The sequence below is a fragment of the Lissotriton helveticus genome, chromosome 2_1 (genome assembly GCF_964261635.1).
Source record: "Lissotriton helveticus chromosome 2_1, aLisHel1.1, whole genome shotgun sequence".
Lineage (NCBI taxonomy): Eukaryota > Metazoa > Chordata > Amphibia > Caudata > Salamandridae > Lissotriton > Lissotriton helveticus.
The window spans coordinates 190,730,559-190,755,279 of NC_136059.1; the positions used below are offsets into that span (position 1 = coordinate 190,730,559).

The 24,721-nt window shown below is 49.3% G+C and overlaps 1 protein-coding gene across 2 annotated transcripts in view; it reads left to right on the forward strand.

Moving 5' to 3' along the window:
- FAM219A (family with sequence similarity 219 member A) overlaps nucleotides 1-24,721 on the forward strand; it is a 518,113-nt gene that overhangs the window by 426,912 nt on the left and 66,480 nt on the right. For both annotated transcript variants that reach the window (XM_078674704.1, XM_078674702.1), the window contains exon 4: nucleotides 13,370-13,450. In XM_078674704.1, coding sequence (XP_078530830.1) covers nucleotides 13,370-13,450 — 81 coding nt within the window. The remainder of the gene's footprint in view (nucleotides 1-13,369; nucleotides 13,451-24,721) is intronic.

The window sequence follows — 24,721 nt, forward strand, 5'->3', positions numbered from 1 at the left end:
CTAGGGTCGCGGTTGAAGTCTGGGGAGTGCAACTGGGAAGCTCTAGGTCCACGGTTCTGATTGGTCCACGGGAGTTACCCCGGACCGAGCAGAGCGCGCTCCCTGGGAGAATCAATCAACCACCGCGGGCAGCAACTAGAGGATGGAGTTTCCAAGGGTAGAGAGACCTGTCAGACTCACGAACTTCGAAAAACAGTTATGCACGATACTGTCCAGAAGAAGATTCCTGATATTATGTGTTTTAATGTTATGTAGCATACTTGTGTTTTTTATTGGTTATACCTTGTTCGTATTTAAAGTTACCTTTTCGAATGACACCCAGACACCACCTCCTCCCACTATTTCTCCACACTACTTTCACCCTTTACCTGAACACGAGTCTGCCCGAAGACTCGAATTTGTAAACAACTCTTTCATCCAGCTTCTACACCAACACCAGTCCATAATGAACACGTCAAACTGTTGGATATGCGGACTTATGCCACACACAACCGATAAGGGTATCCCATACTTCGTTTTGCCATTTAGCTACTATGGTTCTCTGTGGGCTTTCCAGACCATGTTCCTATTCGCCCTAGAACCATACCCGACCCATTCCGCTGCGAGCGACTCCAGTAACAAGGCACTAATTGCAGGGATAAGGAACATGAGTAGGGATATCGACACCTATCTGACAATCCCCAAAGATGAACTGAGTCCCTACACCCGTTGGAACGTGACCAAACATGGGGTTTACCTGGTCAAGAGCTAGGCAGCACAGAAATCTCGCCCAGTTTGGATAGTTCCCCACCGAGGTCACTTATGCTTACAGGGTATTGGTAGGAACCCCACAGCACAGTTAGGAAAGAGCATTTGCACGGAAACATATGTATTTGCTTCCCGAACTTCCCCGATACTCTTGGCAGCTAAAGGCACGTATTTCGTTTGCCACGACCAAGCCTACACGTGGTTGCCCCCTGATTTCTCAGGTATATGTTTTATTTCATTTCTGCTGCCTCCTACCTACACGGCCCGAGCAGATTACCACCGGACAAGGACAGCTAGAGGTGTCGTGAGTAAAGACGACACCGCGGGTCAGGAATTCGCTGACTTCGCAAAGGGTTTTCTGCCATTTTGGGGGCCTATGGTGAACAGCAGGAATATTCGCCAGTTAGCGAGGATAGTTGAATCCGCCGTGACCACAACGGCCGGAGCACTTGGCAATTTGACAACAGAGCTTCAGTCAGATCGACTTATGACCCTTCAGAACCGAATTGCCTTAGACATTATACTCGCCGATCGTGGTGGTGTGTGTAGAGTCATCCAATCCAGTTGCTGCATTTTCATCCCTGATAACGCACCAACAGTATACCAGGCCATCTCCAAACTACACGAAATATCTGGTTCCCTTCACATTGAGAAAGGGGATTGGTCCCTGCTGGGGTGGTTCTGGGAACTGATCACTGCCTGGGGATGGAAAACTTTGATTTTCATCGGGATGATCTTGGCACTTCTGTTCATGTTTTGCTTGTGTATACAGTGTGCTCCTGCACTATGTGGCCTCTGTGCTACCTCGTGTGTACGGAAGCCTGTGTCACAGGACGAGCTGAGTAGCAGAATGATGCTCCAGCAACATCTCCACGAATTTCTTCATACCGATTTGGACTCAGATTAGCATGAGTTATTGCCTTATATGAGGGCAAAAGGAGGGTCTGTGGTTCCCAAAATCCGGACCCTGTGGTTATTCCCGATATCGAGGTCCAATACCCGTGTCACGAAACCTCCACGTACCGAGACGATTTTGGTGTCTACGAACCGATAATGATTAGGACATCATTCCTATGTATTTGCGTTACAATCGAGGGTTGCCAACACCCCTAAATCACAGTTTCCGTCCCATCCCTTAAACTCCATTTTGTGAACGGCATCCATCTTGCATCTTGCCCTCATGATAAGTCAATTAAAGGTCGAGCTTGATCCAAATAGACATGTCCACCTTTCGTGACTTTCCCCTGACCTGTCCCAACTGACTCCACTGTCTTCGGCCAAACCTGTTTAGGCAGCTCCTCGCCCAGTGGCCGAATACGATAGCATCTACGCATAACATTCCACGAACCATTCACTACATACAGCCCATGTTTCCTTTAAACACGCACCTGTCCCCGTATCTTGTTTATGGCCCTTTTATGGCTGGGTTGTACCTTCCTTTATTGGTGGTTCATCTATATCTGATGGGAGTTCCCGATCCAACTGGGTAATCTATCAGCAAACTGGACATCTAAAATATGGGCTTGCTTACATGAGTTCGCTCTTTGTATTGTTGTAGAAATATGTGTGTTGCCATACCATAAACTCAAGAATTCTTGCTTGAAGCCATATATTTGATATATAAGGAGACGGCTGGTTCTGTAAAAACGAACAGTCTCCCAAGAACCTACTCTCTGTGTGGTGTACTTCTGGGACACGTGTTACTTGGTAGCTACCAATAAAACTTGATCTTTGACTGCGACTAGAAGACTACGTGTTTCTGTGGTCCGGAACAAGGGAACTCAGAGGTCTTCGGGTGTTATCCCCTGACACCAGCGGGTTCCTAAAAACCCGTTACCTCAAGCTGACCTGCATCAGATGGGCATTTTGCTTGTGACAGGCTGAGAATTGAGGACTCCGATATACCCACCATCTACCACTTAGCTGTAGGGAAGGAGGCGGAGGGGCTTTTCCGTAGGCAGCTGAAACCCAGTTATTATTAAAAAAAATATTCAGTTCAAATGTACAAAGGCTACCCGGAAGATCTGGGGCAAAATTAGTAGATTATTAAAAATCCCCACGTATAATGGGTATTAACCCTTATCTCCCAGTGGAGATGTATGATGTCATGGGTAGAGGTTGGGAGCATGTCGGAATAGAAAGGATAGGGAGCCTATTTAACAACTTGGAGATCATCCCATTTTCAGAACTAGTTCAAAATCTAGGGATAGATTATAGGACGCGGTTCAAATATATACAGATCAGGGAGTGTTTAAAGAGTTTGCCTACAGAGTCTTTTAACCTCAGTGAAATACCAATATTGGAAATGATATACCGGGGGGACGGTAGGATCAGAGATTATTACACGATTTTATTAGAAGCCCTTCCCAATGATCTGGAAAAACTGAGGTGTACTTGGCAGACAAAATGGGGGATGAGGAGATTGATTTAGATATGTTGTTCGAACTACGGAAGATCTTGCTCTCAGCAAATCTAAAGACCCAGCACTACAAAACCCTCTTCAACCTGTATTATACACCTGCAAAACTTTTTGAATAGGGGAAAAAGGAGAATGACAACTGCCCTAGATGCCAAAGCAGTCCAGCGGACTGAATACACATGTTTTATGCAGGTAGTAAACTGATGCCTTTAAAATCTGGTATAGAGAACTTTTGGCAGCAAATAACTAAAAGGGTGATCACAATTGGCCCAGCTCTGATGTTATTGGGTTATGATAGCCAGGCTAGATTCTCGACATCGCAAAGGGATTTTGTATTCATTACAATAGCCATAGCTAGGTTATTGATAGCCACGGCATGAAAGGATACCAAGCCCCCCCACGTATTTGGCATGGCTCCATCGTTTGCTAAATATTTATACACATGAAACTGCACTATATAAGAGTAAGGGCCGAAAGATATGGATATTTATGACCACATGGCTCAGCAATAAGACTGGATGAAGAGGCTGGCACAAGTGCAGCCCGCTGTAGTATAACGGAGGAAACTGCTATTCGCCCCAGAGAGCCGCAGGTCTTCGGGATGGGTATCGGGGATTAAGTTTGGATGGACTGGGAGACTGAAAATTGTTTAATGCATAAAAGTGGCTCCGTTATATTGGAAATTTCTCAGCTCGCAAAAAAAAAGAACATATTATGCTATCGATGAATTTGCAATTTATTTATTAATGATATCATCGAAATTGTCAAATTAAAATTAAAAAAGCTTTATTTCGATATAAATTTCATATCATAAAAGCATACAATTGTCAAAACACATATACATACAAGACACAATACACGTACAAATGTATGTTCCGAAAAGCCAGTGCCATTGCAATTAGAATTAAGAAAGGGAGAGGTTTATCACACTCATGATTGAAAAACCCATCCGGTTCTCGAGCCCCTGTATCTTAAAACAATTTATAAAATATATACAGTTCGTTTAATTATTACATCGAGTATTGTAATATATTTCTATTTTTGTACTTCTCTGGCTAATAAAAAAATATATTTAAAAAAAAAAGCTGTTCCTAGGTGAATTTTCTGCTTCAGAGTCGGCTCTGGCAGCGCCAGTAATGTTCATTACCTCCCGTCCCTCCCTCGCCTTCCTTCAGCACAATTGAGGCCCCGCCTCCCACCCAGACCCACCCCCAGCATAAAAACTCTGCCCGCCCCCACCTCCACCTGTTTTTTTCTGTCTCCCTAGTGAGACTTACCTTTTCAGCTCCTCTCTGTGGCGGTGCCGGGGAGTCTTCGGTCTGGTTCTCTGCTACAGCGGAGCCCTCTCCAGCATTCTCCTGGCTGTGCCTCCTCTCCTCGTCTCCCTCGTGGTATGGGGGCGGAGCGGTGGTTCAGGAATCCTCGGCGGTGTCCGGCGGTCCTCCTGTGGCTGGGGCTGCGTTTCCGGGTCGGGCTGTGTGGCTGCCTCCTCCCGGTATGCTGTCTTCCCGGAGGCCAGGTAGGGCGGGTTTTTGCCCGTTTTCTGTTGTTTTTCCCCTTCCATTAGTTGGCGCTGATGCGTTTTCCCGGAGGCCAGGGTTTGTCTCCTGCCTGTGCTCCTGATTCTTTGGATTGGCTGTCTGCCGCTGGGTCGCTTGGGGTTGGTGGGGGCATGCTGTTGTCCTCTTCCTCTGCAGCTGGGACTCCGGTCCCCCTTTGGGCGCCCTGGTCGCCTGGGCTCCGTGGGGGTTGTTCTGCCTCTCTTGTCTGGCTGGTGCTCTCCTGGATTGAGGCTGCTCTGCTGGGCTCGTGTCGGGGTACCACGTGGGTGGTCGCCGTCCCCCCGCTTTTTTCTCTGGGGGCTCGTTTACTGGAACACCTGGAGCCGCACATTCACTCTTTGGCCTCTCTGGCGTGAGATCGGAGCTCCTTCGGAACGCTGCTCGCGTGCTGGCTTCTCTGATGCAATCTCTTCCTTCTTTAGGACTTGTGCCCTGCTGCTGTCCTGTGTTCTGGAGTGTGGAGGTTCTGTTGGTGCCTTCTATCCCCTCTTCATCCATCGGTTCCTGTGGGCGGCTGTTTCCCGTCTGGGCGCTTGGATGCTGTGGTTCCTTCTCCCGCCTCTGGCGCTGTCTGTGGCTCCAGGGTGGTGGGCGTGCAGGACGTGGGTCGCTGGGCTCCTGTGCTGGTCGGCTGGGTTTTCCTCTTTCCTGCTGGGCTGGGACTCTGGGTTTCTTTCCTTGGTGTTCCCGGCCCTCCCGGTTGGCCTTGCCCTTTGGTCACGGGGTGGGGGCTGGTGCGGTGTGAGTGGCGTGCGTTGCTCGTACTGGTTGTATGTGCTTTCTGCTTGTGGCTTTGTCCACTGTGGTACTGGCCTGCTGACAGTTGCTTGTTGGTTGCCTATGGGCCTGCCGTATGGGGTCTCTCCTCTGCCCTCCGTGTTCCTTCTGCGCTGTGTTGGTCCTGGAGGGTTTTCAGGTTTCTTTACACGCTCGGTTGGTGTCTGGGGTTTCGCTTCTGTGCTGCTCATCCCTCTCTTCCTCCAGTGGCTTTGCTTCTTGGTGGGGGTCGCCCCTTTCCTCCCGTTGTACTGCCGGACTCTGTCCTGGCCGTGCTGCTTGGTGGGTCTGATGTTCTGCTTGGCTGCTGCTGTTGCGCTGGGTGGCCTGTTCTCTGCTTCTTCTGTGCCCTCCTTGATGTGGGGTTTCCTGGATGGGGCGTCCTGCCTTTCCCGCGTGCCTTGCACTGGGGCCTCTCCGTTCTCCCCGCTGTGGGTGTCTCCTCTGGCTTTCGGGTGTTCGTGGTTTTGGCCATTTGTTCGCCCTGGCTTGCTGCCTCCTTTTCTGGTTGCCGTGCCCTGTTGGGTTCCTGTCACTGCTGTCTGGTCGATTCCCTGTCTGTGGGTGGTCGTCTTTGGCATTTCCTCCTCTGTGGCTGCGGGACATTTCTGTTGACGGGGTCCTGTGTGCGGTGGTTCATGGGTGCTGGGTCGGCTTGGTGCCAGTTCCTCCGGTTCGTTGCGGGTTCCTCTGCCGGTGCCCGTCTCCGGTTCCTGCTGGGTGGCTCTCCTGGACTGGGTGTCCTGTTTGCTTGCCTTTTGTTCCCTCTGCTGGGTTCCTGTCGGTGGGGCTCGGGTTTTGGGCCTGCACCGTTATATTGCTGGGGCTGGGGTGTCCGGTGGCTTTGTGCCTGTTCCGGTTCTCCTGGGGGTCTGCTCCTGGCTTCGGCCGGTTCCCTTCCGTGTGTTGGCCTTTCGGGCGGCTTTTCCGCAGGCTCTGCCTGGTGGTTTTTGGCGTGCCCTGGGTTTTTGGGGGGTGCGCTTCTCTCCACTGACGCTGCTTCTTTTCTGCGTTTCCTGTGGTTCTCTGTGTGGTACGCAGGGTATGCGTCCTTGCCCTTCGGCCTCGGGCCTTCGTCCTGGGTCTTCCGGCATGTCCGGTTGCTCTCGTGGCTCTCCTTCATGCGGCAGGGGTGTTCCCTCTTCCTTCTCTAGTCGGCCTCTTGCGACTTACGGCTGGGTGTCTTTTTGCTCGGTCTGTTCGGGAGATCCTTTGTAGTTCTTCTGGTGGTCGGGTTTTTGGTGGCCCGGGGTGTGTCTTCGCTGATCCCCTCTCTGGGCCTGGGGTTTGTCGGGGTGCCGTCTTCGGACTGTGCTCTGCCCCGTTCCCTTGTCCGGGGGGCCTGGTCTCTCTTCCTTCGTGGGTTTGGGCCTTTTTGTCCCAGGGCTCCTCGGCGGGTGCTGGGGCACCTGGCTTCTGTGGTGTTTCTGGTTCTCTGGGCTCGTTTTCTTCTTCTCTGCCTGTCTGTCTGGCTCCTGTTGGGTTGGTCTCCGGGGTCTGTTGTCCCTGCTGCCCTTGTCGGTCCGTCCCCGGGGTGCTCTCCTGGTGGCTCGGCCTCTGTTGCCTTCTGGATGGGTGTTCGCTGGCTCTTCCAGCTCCGCTTGTGGTGGCTTCGGTCGCCGGCCTGTTCTGGGCTTGGCTGGGGTCGGTTCGGGTTCCGGTTCTGGTTCCTGCTGCTCTCCTGGGGGTCCTCTTGCTGGCGGCTGTTGTGTCGTTGGGGCTTGCCCTGGTGCCCTTTCGGGGGTCTCTGCGGTTCTGAGGACGTTCCGGTGGCTTGGTCCTCTGCCTCGGTTGGTTGGGTCCTGTTCTGGTCCTTGTCCTTGGTTGCCTGGGTCCTGTTTCTGTGGGCTGGGGTCTGGGTGCTGGGTCTGTCAGCTCTCTGCCTTGGTGGGTGACCTGTGTGCTGGCTGTTCTGCTTTGCTGGTTTCTTGCTTCGTCCTGGGTTTTCTCACGACTTCCCCTTCCCGGCTTTTCCGCTGCTCTGGCCTTTTCTGTGCGGGCTCCCTGGGTCTGTGCTCGGGGGTCGCTGCTGCTCCCCGTTGGCCTTAGGCTCTTTGTTTTTCTCTCCTGTCCGGGCTGTGTTGCGCTCGGTGGAAGTTCCTTCCGGTGGCTCTGTGCCCGTTGGGGTTTCGGGCTCTTCCCCTGGGTTCTCTGCGGGGTTTGTGCCTGCTGCCTGGTGGTTGTGCGCCTGGATTCGACTGTGTTGGGGGTTCCAGTCTGGTTGGCGGTGGCTTGCGGGCTTCCCGTCGGTCCTCCTCTTGGCTGACCTGTGCCTGGTGTTTGTGGGCCTTTTGGGCCTGGTGTTCTGCTCCGGGTGTTGTTCCCGTGATGCTGGCCTCCTTTTGGTGGGGCTGTTCCCTCCTGCTGGGGCTCTTCTGGGGTTGTCGGTGGCCCCTCTGCGAGTGCGGTGGGCGTCTTTCCGGCTTCTTGGTGCTCTTGTCTTCCTTGACTGTTGCCTGGTTGTTTTTCCGGGTCTGCTGTGTTTGTTTCCCTGCCTTGTCCGGTCCTTCCCTTCGGGGTCTTTGCTCCTGGGGTTGGTTGTCCTATCCGGTCCTCCCTCTGGGCCCCTTGCGGGTCTTGGGTTTCGGCTCTTGCCTTTTGGGTTGCCCCCCGCGTGGGCCTGGTCGGGGGGCTGCCTGTCCTGCTGTGCGCGCTGTGGCGGCCTGTGTTCCGTTTCTTGGTCCCGGGTTCGTGTCCTCTTGGCCTTTCCTCCTTGGGGTGTCGGCCTGGTCAGCGACTCTGCTTTGGACTGTCGTCGCCCCTGTGGGGCACTTGGGGGTCTTGTGGGCCCTGTCTGGGCTGTTTCCCTTCTGTCTGGGCTGTTCGGATCTGTTGGTTTTGGGTCTGGTTCCGTCCTTTGTCCCTCCGGTGACTCGCCGTTTTGGCTCTGTCTCGGGTTGGTTTTGCCTATGTTCGGTCCTGCTCCTTCCTTGGCTGTGGCTCCTTTGGTTGGTTTGTCTGTCCGGCCTCTTTTTCTGTGGTGCCTGCTGGTTGTGGTGTCCTTCCGGGTGGAGGTCTCTGTTTGTTCGCTTTGGTCCGGCTCGGGTGTTTGCCTTCCCCCGCTCCGTGGGGTTGTTGGTTTCGGTCCCCTGTCTTGGTGGCTTTTCCTCTGGTGGGGGTTCGGGCTTCAGAGTGTTGTCCTCTTTGCGAGGCCACGGATGTTGATCTGCTGGGTTTGGGGCACTGTTTTGTGTTCTTTGTCACTCAGTTGTCCGTCTCTGTTTTTTTCTGCTTGCTATGTCCTCAATTGTGCTGAAGGAAGGCGAGGGAGGGACGGGAGGTAATGCGTCCATTTCTTACGATAATGGCATTACTCCTAGTCCTACTCCCTCGCCTTCCTTCAAGGACCCTCCCTCCCTCCCTCCCGGTGCGGTTCAACTGAGTGCTAGCTCGGCTTGTTTGTGTACAGGTGGCGGTGGGGGCGGGCAGAGTTTTTATGCTGGGGGTGGGTCTGGGTGGGAGGCGGGGCCTCAATTGTGCTGAAGGAAGGCGAGGGAGTAGGACTAGGAGTAATGCCATTATCGTAAGAAATGGACGCAGTGCAGTCCTTACTTTGAGGTGGTGTTTGTCGGTGCTCAGCATTGAGGCATATTTAGCAGCACCCGGATGTAGACAAAGTGCTGATGGTGCCACTTTTTATCTTTTTCATAGTGAAAGTGTTGTGGAATCGAACCTTTTCGGCTCTGCCGGTTACTCCAGCCAGTGGGGAGCAGGTTGGCATTGGGGTCAGAGTGACAGCGGGGTTGCGCGGAGTTGGGATTTTTAAGGCTGCGCACATAGGGCAGTCCCAGCACTGTCATAAACAATGCAGCTGCGCGTCTACTCCACTCTCCTTACTTGGGATGAAGAAATGTAAAAGAGTTTACACAATTGTAAAATTTTACACTTAATTATAAAAAACGTAAACTTACAATATGACAATTGTAGGGTTGATTACGGTGCTGTAAAACATCGGCGTAGTCAAAGGGGGACCAGCCACCGAGGCATTGCAAGAAATGATATTGAGTGTTATTGCTGTAATAAGTGTTTCAAGATGTTAATACTATAATAATTGTTATCGCCTTAGAAAGAACTATGAGTAGGGTTCATGCGATGCCAAACAGCACATTTATAACACTTTCTGCAGTTAATCCTGCTGTCATTTTGCACAGCTGTCCCATAAGAATCTCTTCATCATCAACATCTGGTCTCGAATAATTAGCAGGGGCTTGGTAGGAAAGGGAGTTCTGGGAGTGGCAGGTTATCTCGTCATGATCGTTACGTCTTCCGTGTTATGTTTTGCCGCTATATTTAGAATACTTGCTACACTATTCATGCACACGTTCTGTACTAGTTTGGCTTCTAATAAAAGTCCCTAATAATTAACATTAGGCAGAGGGCTTCGGGTGAATGGGTGGGAGGAGCACCACCAGAAGGGGGCTCAACCCTGGAAGAAATGCTTGTTGTTTTTTGCACCCTGTAGAACAATAACTCTGACGCTTCTGTAGATAGGGGAAAGTCGCACTGCACCCCCACCTCTGCACGAGTACCGTTAATAATGACTATTTTTTTAAATTAATTTTTGTAAATGTGTATCTCGTTTCTCGTTGGGCGCTTAGAGCCGCCGTGTAGTGCTTGCGGAGTCCAGACGATTATGCGGAGTTGGCAGGTGTGAGGTGGAGTGAGTGATCCGCAGCAGGAGGGTGGCGCTGTTCCCTCCAGGGGGCGGGATTAGCCAGGGTTACCCCAATCAGGCGCGCCTCGCGGCAGCCATCAGGCTGACATCTCAGCAAGCCTGGCTCTCACGTATCATTAATTAATGTCCTGGCTGTGTACTGAGCCTCGCGCTGAGCGGGCTCGAGGCGCAGATGGGACTTAATGAGAAATGCCAACTTGGCCTGGAGTCATTTCAACATAGTTAGCGGGATTTCTTTCCTATGTAACAGGATAGAACAGAAGCATGTTCACAGGAGGTTAGAGTTTACCAATCTTCGCAGCAGTCTCTATTAAGGGTCACAGGCCTGGACAGTACCCCACTTGGATGCTAATGAATAAACAACTTACATTGAAGCAGTGCAAGAAGCTTAGCATCCAAGTGGTTAAGAATCCTTCTTTTATGCTTTAAAGTTTTGCGCCGATTGAGCCTATGGTTCAAAGGTAGAGGCCGGTGCCCTCTTAGACGGGTATGTAGGAGATGAACCTGGTAATAATTCTTGGGAAATGAAAAAATGGCTGAACAGAAAGATATCGCATTTGACATGCATACAGGAACCACTCTTTCATGTGCTTCCCCATATGTGTTTCAATGTATTCCACTAGTTTCCTGTAACTTTAAAAATAAATTGCATATGTCGTGCGCAAAGTGTTGAAATGTTGTAGTCATTTGATTGCTGTGAGTGTTAGGCTGGGGACGCGTTTCCTATTCATCTGGCTTTTCAGTGGCCACTGGCCCATGCTGCAAAAAATCTAAGTCACCTGCTCACTAAAGACATGCTAACTGCTGGAATATGACAGAGGGCACAGGAGGACACCCCAGGCATAACAAGCATTGGCAAAGCCAATAGGTCTGGTTTTGGCCGCCAGCATTTTAGCAATTCTTGTATTATCTTGTGATGGGTTTTGCAAAACCTTATTGCTGAGAAAGCTGTTGGAACCTATTGATTAAAAAAAAAAATGGCTAAAAGCAAACTATTATTTTTGGTCTTAAAAAAGCACACATTGCCATAGTTGTCCATGACATGGAAAATAACTACTTTGTGAGGGGATGTGCTCCTTGTGATAGGGCACCATGCTGTAACTCCCAGTAAACTCACCCAGTGGCTTAAGTGGGCTGCCTCATTGCCCCGTGATGCATGCTGGAGTAGGTGGAAGAAAAATGCGAATGCCACAGCAACAGACTAATGGATAAATGCTGGCTAAAAGTACCTGTAACTAACTATGTTGTATAGAAAAGAAAAGCCAAACCGTCTGGTGATGGCTGCCAGCCCCTTTGCTATTTTCTTTTTTAAATATTTTTTTAATCTTTATTCTAAATGGAGGGTTGAAGAGATGGATGTAGAGCTTTCCAAAGGTAGCTAGACAGATAGCGTTAGATAGATAGATAGAGTTGCTGAGGTAGATTGATAAATTGAGGTACAATGCTAAATGGATGGGTAGATAGAGAGAGGCAGACAGACAGATAGATAGATAGACAGATAGATAGATAGATATACAAAGGTAGATATATTTGCAAAGATAGATTGATTTGCAAAGAAGATAGTGTTGTAAAGATAGGTAGATTTACAGATAGACAGGTAGACAGACTGCTAGGTAAACGGACCAATAGGGTTGGTTAGATAGATAGATAGATATTGCATCGATAGGTAGATAGAGAGGAGAGCATACATGGAAAAGGTTGCATAGCTACAGAGAGTTGCTTAGGTAGATTGATAAATAGAGATGCAAAGAAAGATAGATTTGCAAAGATAGACCTACTTGCAAAGAAATATACATATTTGCATAGATAGATATATTTATAAAGGTAGATATATTTGCAAACATAGGTAGATTGATTTGCAAAGCGATAGTGTCACATAGGTAGAGGGGGACAGATAGGTAGGTTTACAGAGAGATTGGAAGGTAGACAGTGAGATAGGGTTGGGCAGATTAAAAGGTAGAAACAGGAATAAACGTCACCGTTTGAATTGGTAATATTATAGTTACATATCCTTATAAGCATGACACACAAAAGCACTGAAAACAAACTGAGAACCCACACAAGCAGGACATACAGACTTAATTAGATCACAAGTATAACTGTAGTTCGCAGTTTAGATGTATACCAGCATTACATACAGGAGTGCGATAATATATGCACTTCATTGTGTGCATACTATAAAAGGATTACTTTATAAAGAACAGTTTCAAATGGACACAATCTAGTATACTGAGTAAACAAAGGCCACTTCAAAAGGATTTACAAAAGCATTAGCAGGAGAGGGAAACTGATAAAGCTAGAATATGCCCTGAGCTCATCCTGCTATCTCATCCGACTGTAAACACAAAGACAACCCTAAAGTAAACACAGAAGCACTGACAGTGAAGGGAACTACCTTGTGTGCAGATGTGCTTCTTGAGAATGAGCAAAACGCATTTGCTTAACCCCTTGGCCGCGGCGGTAATTCCGCCACGGCGCTAGGGGGCAGGGGGGCCGCACGGTGTCGCAATGCTCGTGACGGAACCACTCCGTCATGAGCCACGATAGTGCTGTGCTTGTGACGTAATGGTTCCGTCACGGCCCGCCAGTTCAATAGAACACGCCGCGCAGGCGCAAAATCAGCACCGCGCAGGCACGGCGGCCGGGCCGTGACTGAACCATTCCGTCACCAGCACAGCCCCACCGTGGCTCGTGACGGAATGGTTCCGCCACGAGCGCGCAAGGGGTTAAAGTGCCGTTAGGCACTTGCTGAAGTCGACTGACCCATTCCCCCATGCTGTATGCTGTCTTGAGCAGAAGCAAAATGTGAGTAACACAACAGATCAATGGACGAGGAGAGCTAACTGAAAGTCCCTTTAAGGAAGTATATTATATATATAGTTTTAACACCAGATATAAAAATGCCTTCTTTAGTGATTAAGCATGTGCTTTTGGTCCCAAGATTCAGTGACTTATGAACAAAGTGTCTGAATACTGAAGAGTTTGAGAGCTCTGTAGATTACTAGAGCACTATTGGTAGAAGAGCACTGCATGCTCAAGTGCTTCCGTTTCTTACAACAGTTTGGTTTTGTCGCTTTTTAGGGCTGTTTGATTAGGAATACCTTCTTATATGATATTAGCCCGACACAGTAAGCCATTGGCCCTTAAATACAGAGGTTTTATTTACATGTCTTGTTTCTTTTGTTCCAGGCTGGTCGTCCCAAACAAAGGCTACTCTTCTCTAGATCAAAGCCCCGATGAGAAACCGCTAGTGGCCCTGGACACAGACAGGTAAGAGCACTGAAGCAAATCTGAAACATAGAGACATTGTAATCCATGGTCTGGAACTAGGGGGGGCTGTATCGCCCCCAGACCTGGGGGAAGATCAGGCAGCCTGGGCTGTTTGTTGAAATGGCATCAAAAGCCAATGATAAGTAACTTGAGCCCAGAAGACAACTTTCAACAAACCACTGCAAGTTTGGTTGTCATTTCTATCTAAGTTTGCATTCTGTGACTGCAGAGAGATAGCATTGCTAAGTGTTGTCATTGTTGCCATCAGGTCCTTTGGAAGATGAAAGAATTAGGGATGTGAAACGCACCAATTTTAAAAGTTTACAAATATTAATAAGCTTTGGCAAAGCCGGTACGTCTCACCTTTTGGACCTATTGTCTTTGCTAATGGTTTTTAGCCAAGCTACACTGGAATAAAAAAGGAAAAAAGCTTTTGACTTGTACATCTACCGAAACAACCCAATGTTTTCTATTTATCTACCCATCCGAGTTGGAGCTGTAACTAAAAAGAAAATAACTGAAAGAAAGTGTTTTTAATGTATTTTTCAAAAGTAGGGATGGGGATGTATGGGAGGGTCGAAGCAACAAGGGAAAGGTGAAAGTAACACAAAGTGATTGGTGGGCACGGATGCAACATTTAGGGCGCTGATGGGGGCAGAGCAAATCAGGGAGAGCAAGAGAGAATAAAATGGTGTGCAATGAAGTAGGGGAGAGAAAAACACAGGGAAAATAGATGTAAAACACATGCACTCTCGTAGACTGCTTAAACAATTTTCTTTTAAAGTAGTGCTTGGAATGCGAGCAGTGGAAGGACACAAGTAATGTGTCTATGCTCCCAGGAGGGACAAACACAAGAACAGGAAGGAAAGCTCACACAAGCTGATTAATTTGAAGCAAGAAAATGAGATTGACTATAAAGCCAACCATTGGTTAGCAATGGGCGGGCTCTAAGACCCTGTACCTTAACAGTATGTCTTGAAACAAGCTGCACAGGTGAAACCTAGAAATGAGACTGTTATATGTGGTGGAATGAAATTGAGTGAGAAAACAAACGCATTTATTTGCTAACAAATCTCTGATTTTTTAACAGGCTCTTTTAAACAAACACTTTTTGGCTAAAAATTGAAACCGTTTATCTAGAGATTTAAAAGCCCATGTAGGAAATGCTTTGGTGTGTGCACTAAGGACTGTGGAGCATTGGGAAGCTTCAACAGTCAGAACCCCGTCATCATGGCGAAATTTGAAAATTCAAGCATTGGCAAAGTCTATAGGTCTCGCCTATACAAGTGCTATTTGCTATGCCAATGTGTTTCAGCCATGTTGTACACAAGGGTGGCTGCTGTTCAGCATGGCTAAAAGTTAGCAGTTTAGAGGAGAGTGGCGTGGAGTGTCATGTCGAAAAGTGAAGTGAAGTGAAGTGAAGTGAAGTGTAGTTGAGTGGAGAGATGTAAAGTGAAGTGGAGAATATTGGCTTAGAGTGGAGGGGTGTAGAGTGTTGTAGAGTTGAGTGGCCTAGTGTGCCGTGGAGTGACATTGAGTGCAGTACAGTACATTAGAGTGGAGTGGAGTGTTGTAGAGTGGAGTGGCTGTGGAGTAGTGAAGAGTGGAGTAAAGTGTTGTAGAGTGAAGGGGCATACTGTGGCGTACAGTGGAACGGTGTAAAGTGGAGTAGAGTGTCGTTCAGTGCTGTATCATAGAGTGTTGTACAGCGGAGTGACGTAGAATAGAGTGGAGCGGCACACAGGGAAATGCACAGCATGGAGTACAGTGTTGTAGAGAGACATAGAGTGGAGTAGAGTGTCGTAGTGTGGAGTAGAGGGTCACAGGGTGTATTTTTATAGTGGAGGGCCATACAGTGTCATAGAGTGGAGTGGCATAGAGTGGAGTACCGTGAAGTGGTGTAAAGTGTTGTGGAGTAGAGTATCTTAGAGCGGGCCAGACTGCGAACCAAAACCAGCCCTGGCAAACTGCTAGGCCGGCCTTCTGTGGGGGCAGGGAGGTGTGGCCGAGCTGCTTGATATGGCCGGTTTCAGCCGATTTTGTTACAGGGGGCCGATATTGACGGCCCCCAGTAACAAAAAACGGTCCCCACCCTTGCGGCCCATCGGGGATATGCCCGGTACCCACTACGGCCAGTCTGGTTCTGTCTTAGAGTATAGTGAACTGTCGTGGAGTGGCTTAGAGTAAAGTGGTGTGGGGTGACAGAGGGAATTGCGAGGAGTAGAGTGGCATAGAGGGTCAGAGAGTGGAGGGGCATAGAATGGTGTAAAGTGTCATGGATTGGCATAGAGTGGTATGGCGAGCAGTGTCTCTGTGGCGTAGAGTTGTAAAGTGGAGTGGCATACAGTGGAATAGAGTAGTCTAGCATGAAGTGGCATAGCGTGTTGTAGTGTAGCGTGAAGTAGAGTGGCGTAGGGTGGAGGGGTATAGAGTGGAGTGTCGTACAGTGGAATGCCATGGAGTTATGTAGTTTAGATTGGTGTGGCATAGAGTGGAATGTCGTAGGGTGAAATGGCTTAGAGTGGCATAGAGTGTAGTAGAATGTCGTAGAGTGGCCTGGACTGGAGTGGAGTGGAGTGTCATAGAGGGGAGTGTCAGAGAGTGGCGTAAAGTGGAGGATGCATGTTGTGGTAAAAAACTGCTATTACAGACAACAAATTTTCAACTGAAATGACCATTGCAGTTGAACTTTCAGTTTTACTAATAAAACTATACAGCAGACAAACTACAATGTGTGGAAATCGGCTTCACCTAGTTTATTGATTTGTTTTAATCGTATTTAAATATTTGCTCCCACCACACTTCATTATTGCAACAAAAACGTGCTTTGGTAATTCTGAGATCTTCTAAAAATATTTGTAGGGTCAATTTACAGACATTTAAATGTTGTTTATTTTTTTTTTTAAACTTTTCCTTTCCCACCCCAATACCCAGCAATATTGTCACATAAATCTTCTCACTTTGAAGTCAGAGAAAGAAAAGTAAACACAAAACTACCTTGGAAGACAGAGCCTGACGTTTGACCTCTGTATTTGACTGCACAGCAAATGTGACAAGATCAGAACAAAATGGATAGGCCACTAGTGAAAGAATATTAGCAAAGAGTGGGAGAAGTGGAAAATAGCCTATGCTCCACGGGAGGGACATAGATATGTTGGACAGCCTAAAACAAATAAAGTCCGCAAATAGAAAGCTACCAAATGTAAGTTATGAACCACTAAGCCAGTGGTAAGCAGTGGGCGGAATGCACTCCCATGGAAGCTTTCAGGATGTTCCTAAGATGTCTTTTCGCAACCAGACAGGAGCACCGTCTGGTAGGCTTTGACTTAAAAATGGATGCTCATGGACAGCATACATGAATCTCACTCGTTGGCACTTGCTGGGCGGGTTAGACTCTTGTTTTCTGTGGGGAAGTTTAGATTTTTTTTTTTGCCCAAGAATGATTATTTAGTTTTTATGTATTTTATGTTTTTTACATTTCAGCTTTATATTTTAGTCCTGGTGATTTAAGTACAGTGGATACACACTGATTGAAGAACGAAGGCATAGCTTATTCTACCACTGTTGCTTTTATGCATGGGATCTGCCCTCCTGCTCTTGTACCTCAGCTATGAGGTTGTTTCTCTGCATGTTGGAGTGAGAGCTCTGTGAGCTGAACTTTCATCACTTCGGTAAAGTGGAAGCAGCAGGATACAAGTTCGAATCCCCTCCCCTTCCCTCCCAAATGTCACTACATTGACTAATAATAGCAAATCAATAAGAAAAAGGGCTATATATGTATTCAAATCAAAAAAATAATACTCTGCTGGCTGAGAGCTCCGCTGCAGGCAGGAAGGCAGGTGTAAAGGGACATTAGTAGGTAGTGGGTATCTGCTGGAAGCTGATTCCTTGTTTCCCTTTGCGATGCATTTGTGGTTGGCAAGCTGCATGAAATAGAAATGACTGAGACAATGTGCTTTTCTAAATCATTCATCACTAACATTTAAATTAGGTTCATGGTGTTCCGTCTTTATTTGAAGTGATTTTCCACGCTACACTTGATTTATCATTGAAGTTTATAAAGGGAAAACAATGCTTGCCTGCGTGCATTGTTTCAAAAATTGCAACACCCACTGAAAGTCTGTTTAAGAGCGTCACACCACTCCTAATTCAGCAACGCACAAAATAAAAATAAAATGATAATAACATCAATCAATCAATCTGGGGAATTATAAGCGCTCTACTCCCCCGTGATGGTCTCAAGGTGCTGGGGGGGGAGGGGGATCCGGTGTTGTGTAGGTATTTGTAGGCGTAGGGGAGTATCTTGAAGGTGACTCTTTTCTCGACGAAGAGCCAGTGGGGCCTACATAGGTGTTGGCTAATGTGTTCGTGTCGAGATACCCCTAAGATGAGTCTGGCGGTGGTGTTTTGTATTGTTTGGAGCTTGTTGATGCCGGCGTAGAGGGCATTTCCGTAGTCCAGCCTTCTGGTGATGAGTGCATGGGTGACTGTTTTCCTTGCCTCTGATGGGGGATCCATTTGAATGTCTTACGGAGGATGCGGAGGGTGTTGAAACAGCTGGAGGTGATGGTGTTGACCTGTCGATTCATGGAGAGGGAGGAGTCGAGTACGATGCCAAAGTTCTTGGTGTGGTCCGTGGGGGTCGGGGAGTGCCGAGGGCGGTGGGCCACCAAGAGTTGTCCTATGCCGAATGGGTGGTTCCGAGGACGAGGGCTTCCTGTCTTCTCTGAGTTGAGTTTTAGGCAGCTGTTGCTCATCCAGGCTGTGATGTCCTGCATTCCTTCCTGGAAGTTGAGTCTGGTGGTGGTGGGGTCCTTGGTGAGGGAGAGGATGAGCTGGGTGTCGGCGTAGGAGACTATGCTGAGGCCGTGCTGTCGGATGATGGTGGCGAGGGGCGCCATGTAGATTTTGAAAAGGGTTGGGTTGAGTGATGATCCCTGTGGGACTCCGCAGTTAATTTCCGTTGGTTGGTAGATGAAGGGTGGCAGTCTGATCCTTTGGCTCCTGCCTGTCAGGAACGATCTGATCCAGTCGAGGGCGCTGCCTTGTATGCCGGCGTTGTGTAGTCTGGCTGCTAGTGATGCCGTGGGAGACGGTGTCGAAAGCTGCTGGTAGGTCGAGTAGAATCAGGGCTGCAGTGTGGCCTTGGTCGAGGAGGGTGCAGATGTTGTCGGTGGCGGCAAGTAGGGCGGTCTTGGTGCTGTGGTTGCTTTGGATTCCGGATTGGGAAGGGTTGAGGATGGCGTTGTCTTCGATGAACCATGTCAGTTCTGCGTTGACTGTCTTCTCGGCGACTTTAGCTGCAAAAGGGAGAAGCGAGATAGGCTGGTAGTTCTTGAGGTCAGTCGGGTCTGCTGAGGGATTTTTGAGTAGGGGCCTGGCTTCTGCGCCTTTCCAGTCGTGTGGAAAGGAGCCGGTCTTGAAGGTGGTGTTGATGGTGTGTTGCAACATGGGTGCGATGGTGGTGGTGACTCTGTGGTATATGTGAGGTGGGCCGGGATCTGTGGGGCCCGAAGTGGATGCCTTTCATGGTCACCACGGTCTCCTCGGTCGTGGTCGGTATCCAGGCGGAGATGGTGGTCTGGCTGGCGTTGCCGCCGGGCGGGTTGACTGTGGGATCAGGTGTGTGGTCGTTGAAGTTGTCGTAGAGGTTCTTTATCTTCAGGTGGAAGTAGGATCTGAGTTTGTCGCAGAGGTCCTGGGAGGGGGTGATGTCCGTGGCTTCGCTGTGGGGTTTGGTGAATTCCTGGATGACGCTGAAAAGTTCCTTGGAGCTGCTGGAGTTGGCAAGGATTTAGTTGTGGATGAAGGTCCTTTTGGTGGTTCTAATGCATTGAAGGTATTCCGTCATAGCGTCTTTCAAGGTGGTGTAGTTTTCGGGTGTCTTGCTGTTTCACTAGTTCTTCTCCGGGCGTCTGCAGGTGCGTCTGGTTTCTTGGAGGTGGGTGGTGAACCAGGCTGCTTTACTGGGGCGTTGCTTGTCGGGGTTCCTCAGCGGGGCAAGTTTGTCTGCGCAGTTGTCGATCCAAGTGAAGAATTCCATGGCTGCAAGGTTGCCGTCGGTTGCACCGCAGGGGGTGTTGCCGTGGAGGGTGAAGGAGGGGGCGCGGAGCAGGTTCGGGTGGCTTGGGTTTGTTGACGAGGAAGTGGATGCAGTGGTGGGTGGTCCAGTAGGTCTGCATGGTGTGGGTCGGTGTGGTAATGAATTGTTTCAGTCCGATGTTGGCGAGGTTGTCACGAAGGGCGGCGGTGTTGGGGTCGTCGAGGTGGAAGTTCAGCTCTCCGATGAGTATGTAGTCTGTGGCGGTGATGGCGTGGAATGCGATGAGGTCGGTGATGGTGTCAGTGAAGAGTGCTCGGCGGGGGTCTGTAGGCGAGGGTGCTGCGGAGTGTGGAGTTGGGTCTGGTCTGGACCTGGAAGTGCTGGTGCTCAGTGGAGGGGAAGTTTTCGCTGGCGGTGGTGAGGCGGAGGGAGTTGTTGTGCGAGATGGCGATGCCTCCCGGGTGCTTGGGGCGGTCCTTCCTCTGGTTCTTGTATCCATCTGGGATGGCGATGGCGACATTGGGGCCGAGGAAGCGCTGGACCAGGTTTCCCTAAAGAAGGCGACGTCTGGTGAGAGTGAGTCCAGGAGGTTCCATATTTCCACGGCGTGTCGGTGCAAAGAGCGCACCTTGAGGAGAATGCATCTTAGGGCGTTTGAGGGTTTGGCGGCCAGAGTGGTGGTGAAGGTCTGGCGGCAGTGGTGGCAGGAGAACTGGCTGTGGGTCGTGTTAGGCGTGGCATTCTGGCAGTTGTTGTTTCTTCTGGGGTTGAGTGCGAGGAGGACGGCTGCGTTGTAGCGGTGGATAGTTCGAGACCAGGGTCCCTGGCGCTGTTCGCAGACGGGCTTTCCCTTGGCGCGTCTGGTGCGTGGTCGACTTTGAATAGGGGGGGGGGGGCGAGATGGGAGGCGGGAGCTGGGGTTGTCCGGGGGGAAGGGGCAGCAGCCGCGGGAAAACAGGCAAGTAAAAATAAGTTATAAGTGAAAACGAAGAGTAAATAAAGCAGGGCAGTGAAGTTAAAAATAAATAAAACAGGGACAACAGGCAAAAGGCTTAAGGCTGGGTAGAGGCAGGAAGGATCGGGCAGCAGGAGCGAACCTCACCAGGAGGAGGTCTAAGTACTGCGACGTGGCGACGGCACTGCAAAGCTGCTTGGGAGAGTTGCCCCAGACCAGAGGTCAAGGTCTTACACGCGCTACCCCTTCCAGCGGCCACCATTAAATAGGGGAGGGGCGGGACGAGAGGCTGAGAGGCGGGAGCGGGGACTGTCGGGGGGGGGGGCTGCAGGGGCAGCAGCAGTGGGAAAACAGGCAAGTAAAAATAAGTTATAACCGAAAACGAAGAGTAAATAAAGCGGGGCAGTGAAGTTAAAAATAAATAACAAAACGGGAACAACAGGCAAATGGCTTAAGGCTGGGTAGAGGCAGGAAGGATCGGGCAGCTGGCGCTAACCTCACGAGGAGGAGGTCTAAGTACTGCGGCGCAGCGACAGCACTGCGGAGCTGCTGGGGAGAGAGTTGACCCGGACCAGAGGTCAAGGTCTAACATTATTATCATTTTATTTTTCTTTAAGAAGCTCAGAGCCAGGTGGGGGGGAGGGGGCTGTGCTCCACGATGCCAAACAGAGTTGAGGAGTAATTTACACTCCTCTAAGTGCGCATGACAGTTTGGCCTGCATGACGGTTTGGCCATAGGCCGGCCAAACCGTCATGCGCACTTGGCATGTTCTCCACTGGGCTGTGTTGCACAGCCCAGTGGACAACATGCTCATTCTCCCCAGGCACAGCCTGAGCGTCCAAACATGATGCTCAGACCAATCCCAATGCTGTTCCTGCAGCTTCGTGATCAGGGAAGGGCAGAGTTGCACTACACGGAATTCCGCGGCGTTGCATAAACCTCTGTGGAATTCTGCGGCGTTCCGCTCCACCCTATTTAGGAGCCGTAAACATAGATAAATATGCACCATGTGCCGCAAACGAGATTCAGTCTGCCTCCCATCACAGAAACTTCCCTTATCCAAACTTAGCATGTGCTTCCCCCATACCACCAGGCTAGCGCTACCCTCGCCGAACCTACCACAGCCATCAAATGCCCCATCCTCTACGACATACACCTACAATGAATCCCGGGCCTCCACCTCCCACTGTGGATGCAACCCGTGGTGCACTCTACGAAGCCTCGTAGTTAATAAACAATTGCTCTATCGAAACAATCCTAGAGATCGGCACATTCTCACTGTGCTCTTTCCAACAATCGCAAATTGATGAACTCGCCCAGCCAATCCCACATGTGATTGGTTCAGAGCTTCCGGGTAGTTCAACTTTCGGTCAGATTACTGTAATTCATTTACTTTTGTCCTCACATAAGTATTACATGGTAGGGACAATGGCTGATGCAGAAAAAAAGAGCCACACTATATGGAGAAAGGTCCAGTTAGAAAGACTTTTAAAGTAAGGGAGTCTGTGTTGCCATTCCGAGTGAATGGTTATATCCGTTGTTGGGTTGCGGAGAATGGGGATGTGCATAGAAATGGAGTAGGGTGAGGAAAATCGCACATGGGCTAGGTTTCATGCTACAAGATCGGCGACCTTGGCTGCTCGCTGCGCCTGCAGCACCACCATGTCCGCGCTCATCCCACCACCACTTGCCAGATTAGCGGCACCTACATGCACCACGCCCTGGAGATACTGCGCGGCCTGCCACCCAGTTTGCAAGTCTGACATTTACTCCTTTGCTGTCTCCTTGTGGCAGATGGTGAGCCACGAGGCGCCCTTCACTGGCAGGGAGAGGCAGTATGTACTCCATGCCTTGGTGGCCTATCACCTGTGTCTGCCCCTTACTGGACCCACCTTCAGCAGCCCAAGGAGCTCTATTCAAAGGCATCAGTGAGCGTGGCTGGGGGAGAAGCCAGAGGACAGCTCCTGGAGTAGTTCTACAAAATACACGACCCTGGGCTGTACAGGCTGCACTTTTACTGACAGCTCACACTCTGACCCTCCTGGCTGACACTTTTAGACTGATATTGCTCCCTTGTGTGCAATGGCTTGTGTCAGTGACGTAGTAGTACTCACTTATGTAACAAGTAGGGGTGGGCTGTGGGGGCAAACTCCGCTACGGGGCGGAGTTGGAGTTTTTTGCCGTACCCCGCTCGCAGCAGAGGGCCAAGTTTGAAAAAATCCACAAACTCCACTGGCGTAGCGGACTTCACCGCCCACCGCTAGTTGTGATTGGTTGGGAGAGCCTGAACTCTGGGTGCTTCTGGCAGATCTTGAGGAAGAGTTCGGAGGAGAGACATGCGACAACGTGGCGGCAATGGAAAAAGTATGTTACTTTTTTATATATTTTTTTGTTGTTATCGACCCCCCTGCCCCACCACCCCTGCTCCGCGGCAGCCACCACTGTGTCTAGGTGCAATTAATGATGTGTTGCAGTATCTTGTACCAGTCTGACACAGGTGCTTCCTGATAACCAGACTCCCTGCCATTGAAGGCTCTCGCTCAGTGAGACCCGGCTGGCTATCCTGCGGATGCTGGTAATACTTCTCAAGAGAGAAGTAGAGAGCTATTTGTATACCCCAGACGACGTAGCCTTTCTGAGTTGCCACACTTGTCATATACTCTAGGTGGCATTTACTTTGGGCCTGTAGCATGAAACCTGAGTGGAAAGGCTGCAAATGGCACCCCCCCACAGTCCAACCTCGAACCTTAGACTGATAATTGATACTGAAGGCCTGAATCAGGAGAACTGAGTGTAAAGAGCAGTGAATGGGAGCCCTCGCACAATGCAGCCTCACAGGCTGGCGCACGGTGTTTCGGCCGTGGTTGGAGTTTGGTGCACCTTGGTTGTTTTTAGGTCTTGCCTGCAACTGCACGTGCTCTCTCGCTTGAAATAAATATTATATACAACAAGGTGCTTGCAGCCCACCAATTGCGTAACATTCACTGACTTTATTGTCACTCTTATTTGCTGCCTTCTAATTGGCCAGTGTGTGCTGGCTTCACTTCCTCTTCCTTCGGCTGGAGCATGGACAAAGTACTGATAGCTTCAGCTGTATTTCCGCTGATCACGCTGTGATTGTACTACTTTAATATTTGTATCTGCCCTATCGTCCTTGGTGAACCTTTTGTCATTTGTAGCTGTTTTACTATGCCACACATACTTCAAAGAAGCCTTTCCTCCTTTGAAATGGATGTTTATTGTGAAAACAGAGGTTATCTGATTTTACTGTAACAAGAGATGTTATCTGCTTCCAAATGTATTTTCACTAAAACATGGACATGAGTTCTTGTGTGATAGTATTTTTTGCCAAGTATCACGTTTATTTTCTTTTTCACATGTTTAGAGATTAACTGCTTTCCTCAGAAGCACAGGGGTGTTGTGCTGAGACCTAATAAGCATTGACAAAGCCAATAGGTCGCGCCTTTTGAGTCTATTGGCTTTGCCAGGGCCTTTATTCTGTACAGCAGCGTGGCAATGATTTGTGGACATACTGTACAGCAGCGTGGCTAATGTGCAGCATAGCTAAAAATGAAAAAAAAGACTATGATACATCCAACGCTAATAATTTTTTTTTAAAAGAAGGGCATCCGCCTTGGCTGCTTCTTAGCGTTCTTTTGAATTCGTTTTAGCAACACAACAAAGCATCCATGCTGCTTTACAGCATGGCCAAAACCAATATCTCTTATAGATGAGACTTATTGGCTTTGCCTATGCTTGTTTTAAGGGTGGGTAGTAGGAACAGATGTCTGAATGCAACTAGATTTCTTGTTTCAAGTCCTGGGCTGCCACTTAGCAAATCAGTCTGTTTTGGCAGCTAGGGTCTTGGTTTTTCTTCATTTGAAACCACGGGATTAACAGTACAACACTTGTCTTAATACGGCAGCGGTCCCTGGAAACAGGCTATGATTGTTCCTCGACTAAATAAAATAACTTCTTCAGATCTGCCTTTTCCGCTAATTTCAGACAAATTTCCTTTCTTCTTGAAAATTCTGGTGAAATAAATTAATATCCAACTGTCTGGGTACCTGGAACATCGCGGTCTTCTTCGCCCTACCCAATCAGGTTTTCACCCCAGACAGCACTGAAACTGCTCGGCCGGAAGTAGCAGAATCCATTAACATCTTATTACATCATGGTCAGATCGCCACCTTGATATTACAGCATCTGCTGGCAGCGGTTCACACTGGATCCCATCCGGTGCAGGATATCGGCATCGGTGGATTAGCCTCA